At 43.4% G+C, this 4,801-nt stretch overlaps 1 protein-coding gene across 1 annotated transcript; it reads left to right on the top strand.

Moving 5' to 3' along the window:
* Positions 1-970: 970 nt before the first annotated feature.
* Positions 971-3,564, top strand: plin6 (perilipin 6). The gene is made up of 6 exons (XM_029642120.2): positions 971-1,000; positions 1,081-1,279; positions 1,450-1,532; positions 2,019-2,256; positions 3,268-3,449; positions 3,523-3,564. The coding sequence occupies exons 1-6, from the start codon at positions 971-973 to the stop codon at positions 3,562-3,564; spliced, it is 774 nt and encodes a 257-aa protein (XP_029497980.2).
* The last annotated feature ends 1,237 nt before the right edge of the window (positions 3,565-4,801 follow it).

Raw genomic sequence — 4,801 nt, 5'->3', positions numbered from 1 at the left:
GAGCAAAACTGTGATTCGCAGTTCGATCACATGCGCATCCTTTCCAAATTGCAAAGATGTCATAACCTGCGCACTTCAGCAGCGATACTTATTTGGTGCTGAACGGCTCTGGAAGCTCGGGAGTTGATAGGCCGTATCGACAGTTGTGCAAGCCAGACCTGCATTAAAACTTGGAGAAGAGTTTGTTCAATTTCATATTATACTTCAAATCTTTAAAACTACACTTTTCTGAGGTAAGAATGTTATTCCATCGTTTTTATTTTTATTGTTTGCCTAGGGGAGGCTACCTAGTTGGTCAATCTTGAGGCAGATGGAGTAATTAGCCTGGGCTACAACAAGGTGTTAGTGGTAGCCTATGTTGGCATATAGTTTTTATATGTATAATTTACAGTAATTATATCCAAAGCTCTGCTTACTTGATCTTATTCCAAGCATATAATTGTCTTGTCTTTCAATATTTTCCTTTAAATTTGATAGTCTGAGCAGAATTGCTTTCTGTTTCTGGTCAATACCACTAGGCTGTGGCTTAATATTTGATCATACTGAAACCTTGATGTAAGGATGGATGACCTCTGGTTTATGTCAATATTTATTGAGTTCCTTATTGTTGCTTAAATTAATTACAGAATGGTTAGAAATGGTTTCTTCATTACAGCACTTCTGAACAGATCATTCCCTTTCATGACTCCCATTGTTCACTGTCATCCTCCTTGGGTATGTTCAGCGCCCACTGAAGAGATAACTAGATTTCCATGCTAGGAGTATAGAACAGCTGTTATCATTGTGGCACCCTAGCAGCTGACATTAGCATGTAAGCAGGATGTTAGATTCAAGATAAGGAAGTTATTATGAAACAGATGTGTGAAAGATTCTGCTTTGCCCCCTGTGTCCCTATGAGGTGTTTGCCTGACAGTCACTAAGGTAATTCACTCTTTCTACATATTCTGTTTTACAGGATTGGTAAAAGGACATGTCGTACACAAATAATCATCACATTGAGGTGAGCTGGAAAATATATAAAAACAATAACCAGGGGTTAAACGTTTGATTCCAAGGGAGTTTCTCTCCTCCTTTCTCCAGGCCAACGCCGTGCAACGGGTGGCTAGTCTGCCGCTCTTCGACTCCGCCCTGAAAACTGTTGTTTCAGTTTACACGGGCGTAAAGGGCCGTTACCCGCTCCTGAGTGTGGTGGGGGGCGTGGCTGAGATTAGGGTGCGTAATGTGTCCCAGGCTGCCATTCTCCGTGCCACCCCCCTCCTACTTAGTCTGGAGCCCCAGAGTAAGTCCACTGAATGCCGAAAACTTTACTGATTGATTCTACCCTATTGCCTTATAACTCTCATCTGCCATCAAATATAAAATGTCAAACTTAAATAACTTCAACATGAATGCCACCAAATAGCTTTTGGTTCTCATCCCTCACCATTGCTTCCCTCCTACATATTGCAGTTGAGGTCGTCAATAACTATGCTTGTATGGGCTTGGACCAGCTGGAAAATAACTTTCCCGTCCTGCACCAGTCTACAGAGGAGGTGGGTGTCTTCTCTCTCTGTTTCTGTTCTGCCTGGCAAACTGGGTGATGATGCAGTGTGTGAGGCTGACTGACTGGTCTGTTATAGTAGACACATTCTGATTGTTCCAGCATTAATTGACCTTTAACACCACTTTATAGTCTATTAGATGCATTACCAGAGTTTCAATAGTTGACATTGAGTTTTAATGGCGTTAGACTATGTGGAAGGATACTGCTACTGTCCATTAATCATGTTGGATGGATTCCATTTATAATATCCTACTGTTCCTCTGACTGATTATTTCTCCCTTTTTCCTAATTACAAATTGTCTCTCTCTCTCCCTTTCTTTCTGCCTTATCATCTACAAATATTCTGCCACTCCCACCTCCCCCTTTTTCTTCACTCGCTATCTTTCACTTCTTCCATAATCTCAACACCCTGCTACTTCTTTATCACCCTATTCCCTACAACCCTCCTCTCCACCACCCCCCATCCTCCCCACAGGTATTGGGTCACCTGAAGGATGCCTTCTTTCTGACCCTGGATGACGTGCAACTGCGTGTGAATGATGAGCTGGACGGCATACAGGGGCGCTGGGACAAGCTGACCGATGCCACCTGGTACTACCTCCTGGCTCTGCAGGAGTCACAGCTGGGTCAGATGGCCACCTCGGGCCTGGACGACATCCTCACGCGCTCAGAGGAGGCCATGACCAAGTACATGCCCCTGACGGCTACACTGCGTGAGTTTGGGTGAAGGGTTGTGGAGGGGCTAGTGCACTTTACACAGTCTTTGCCGAATGGTGGATTGGGAGGTTGTCTTTCCGCAGAAGTGTATTCATGAATGCTTTATGAGGTCTTTGGTCTAAATTTAGGTTACAGTATACAGTGTACACCACAATCTGCATGGTCATCCTATTGCTGCTTTCTGAACTTTACCACAGGGGGGCGTTAATGCTCTTCAAGTGTTTGATAATGTCCCTACTAATTTGCTTTGAGGCTGTCCTAATACACAATGATATCCATAATAACAGATTTGAAAATAAAACTTATTTTCAAATATTTCTATTATTTTGTTTTGTAAATATTTTAATCATAGGAAAAATATAATAAATAACTCATTACAATAGAGTAGAATTGATATCCTGCTGTCTGTAAAGGAGATCAAATCAACATGAAAACCAGATTGATGTGATGCACTGTTGTCTTGGTAACATTGCAGTACATTATCAAATCATACTGATTCATATCCTCACTTGAAATATAAAGTGTGCTTGAAAATTCAATTTTCTTTCATCATTCATTAACTTGTAAACAATCAAGTATGTTTTTAGATGACAGTGTGTAATTGTAGAGTGCATAGACTGTGTTGATCAGACAGTGTGTCACACTGATGACGCTCTGTGTGTGTGGGAAGAGGTGTTTGGAAGGGGCGATAGGAGTTGAAATGACACAGTCTACCGTGCAAATACAACCAACTACCAGTATCCCACTGGGCACAGACGTCAATTCAACGTCTACTCCACATTCATCATTTCATTGAAATGACGTGTAAACAACGTTGATTCAACCAGTGTGTGCCTGGTGGGAAGTACTAACACCTCACTCTGTCTATATGGCTATGTCCAGTCAGCTTTGAATATTGGACACTACAGTTACGAGGGCAAGTTTTGGCAACAAAGACACATCGACATCTTGCTGTTGAGTTTACCACACCATATTTGTATTTTGACTTGTCTCTGTGTGTTCCCCAGGCCTAGAGTGGGAGAGGAGGACACAGCAGTATGAGGATGAAGATGGGGAGGATGAGCCTGGGTTGTGGACGCGGTTCCGAGGCCTCCTGCTCTGTCTGAGCCTGCAGCTGTACCACCGCCTGCTGAAGCTCAGAAACAGGCTGGAGCGGGCCATGGAGATGCTACAGGATGCTACCGACAGGGTGAGAATCCCCTAGAACCCTCTCTATGGCTGTGTCCCTAAAACAAACCTTTGTCTGCTTTCGTCCCCTGTAGTCTCAACTACAGGCCTCTTGCTTTACACTTATCACGTCCTAGCCCAGGTCAATCTGCTCTCTCCTCTTAGTCCTTTCTCACACTCTCCACTCTCATTCATCTGAACCACCCATCCTTAGCCACCCTCCGTGTCTCACTCTCCTGTGTTTTTTACACCTTTCTCTTCCTTCTCGTTTTCCTCCACACATCCATCTGTTCCTCATATCTGTCAGACCTCTCATCCATCATGATAAACTATACCGCCTCCTCCTTACTCAATAAGGGTACAGCACAAAATAAACAAGGTATTAAAGACATTTATATGTACTGTTAAAATAGTCTAACATTCAGACAATATAATAATTTATACTAAAAGTGTAACATAATGATAATAACAATGTAATAATAAAATAACAAAACAACAGAATAACTTTAAATGGTTGAATTAAACAGAGTATTTTCAGGCAGCACCTCAGCTGCTCTTTGTTGACCTCCTCTGTAATCACTTGATGCTCAGTCCCTCGGGAGGCTGTCTAGCCATCACAACATCCTCTGCTCTCTCTGTCTAACTTCATTGGGTTCGGAGTAAATAGAAGCAGGCTACGTGCCCAGAGACATGGTCAGTGGTCTCTGTGAAGGATCTAGGGCACTCCCTGCATTTCCTGTATACATGGGCAGAGGGCTGGGGCTCAGTATTACTCTTACCCAGGCACGGAGTTCTGAGCACATAGAACCATCATTAAGATGTACCAGACTCAAATCTCCTGGGGCTATAGCAGACTCTATGGCTTAGGACAGAAGGAAGGGAGGGAGGGACAGAGAGATTATGAGACAAGTGACAAGGCAAATCAGTTAAGAACAAATTCCTATTTACAATGACAGCCTACCTAACAGTGGGTTATCTGCCTTGTTCATTGGGAGAACGACAGATTTTTACCTTGTCAGCTCAGGGGTTCGATCCAGAAACATTTTGGTTACTGGCCCAACGCTCTAACCACTAGGCTACCTCCCGTCCCGAGAATGGTCCCTGTGGGATTTGGCCTACGTGAGGTTTTGAGCCTACCACAGCCCCTGCAGCACACACTCAGACAGACAAACACCCAGAGCGATGAGGAGATCCGAGAGCTGGGGGGCAAGACTTTGATGGACCGATAAGACACAGACTGTAAACATACACAGCTCTCTGAAAGCAAGAGTTGTGGAAACTAACAAAAAACAGTATGGTGGCATGTTTAGAAATGAATTCATTGCGAGGCTTGTTGTTTTATGAAGCTCAAACTGGGTTTAGGTCAGTTGAAAT

This window comes from Oncorhynchus nerka, linkage group LG3 (assembly GCF_034236695.1).
Source record: "Oncorhynchus nerka isolate Pitt River linkage group LG3, Oner_Uvic_2.0, whole genome shotgun sequence".
Lineage (NCBI taxonomy): Eukaryota > Metazoa > Chordata > Actinopteri > Salmoniformes > Salmonidae > Oncorhynchus > Oncorhynchus nerka.
The sequence above is the reverse complement of the archived record's forward strand: the minus strand, read 5'-3'. Positions and strand labels throughout refer to the sequence as shown.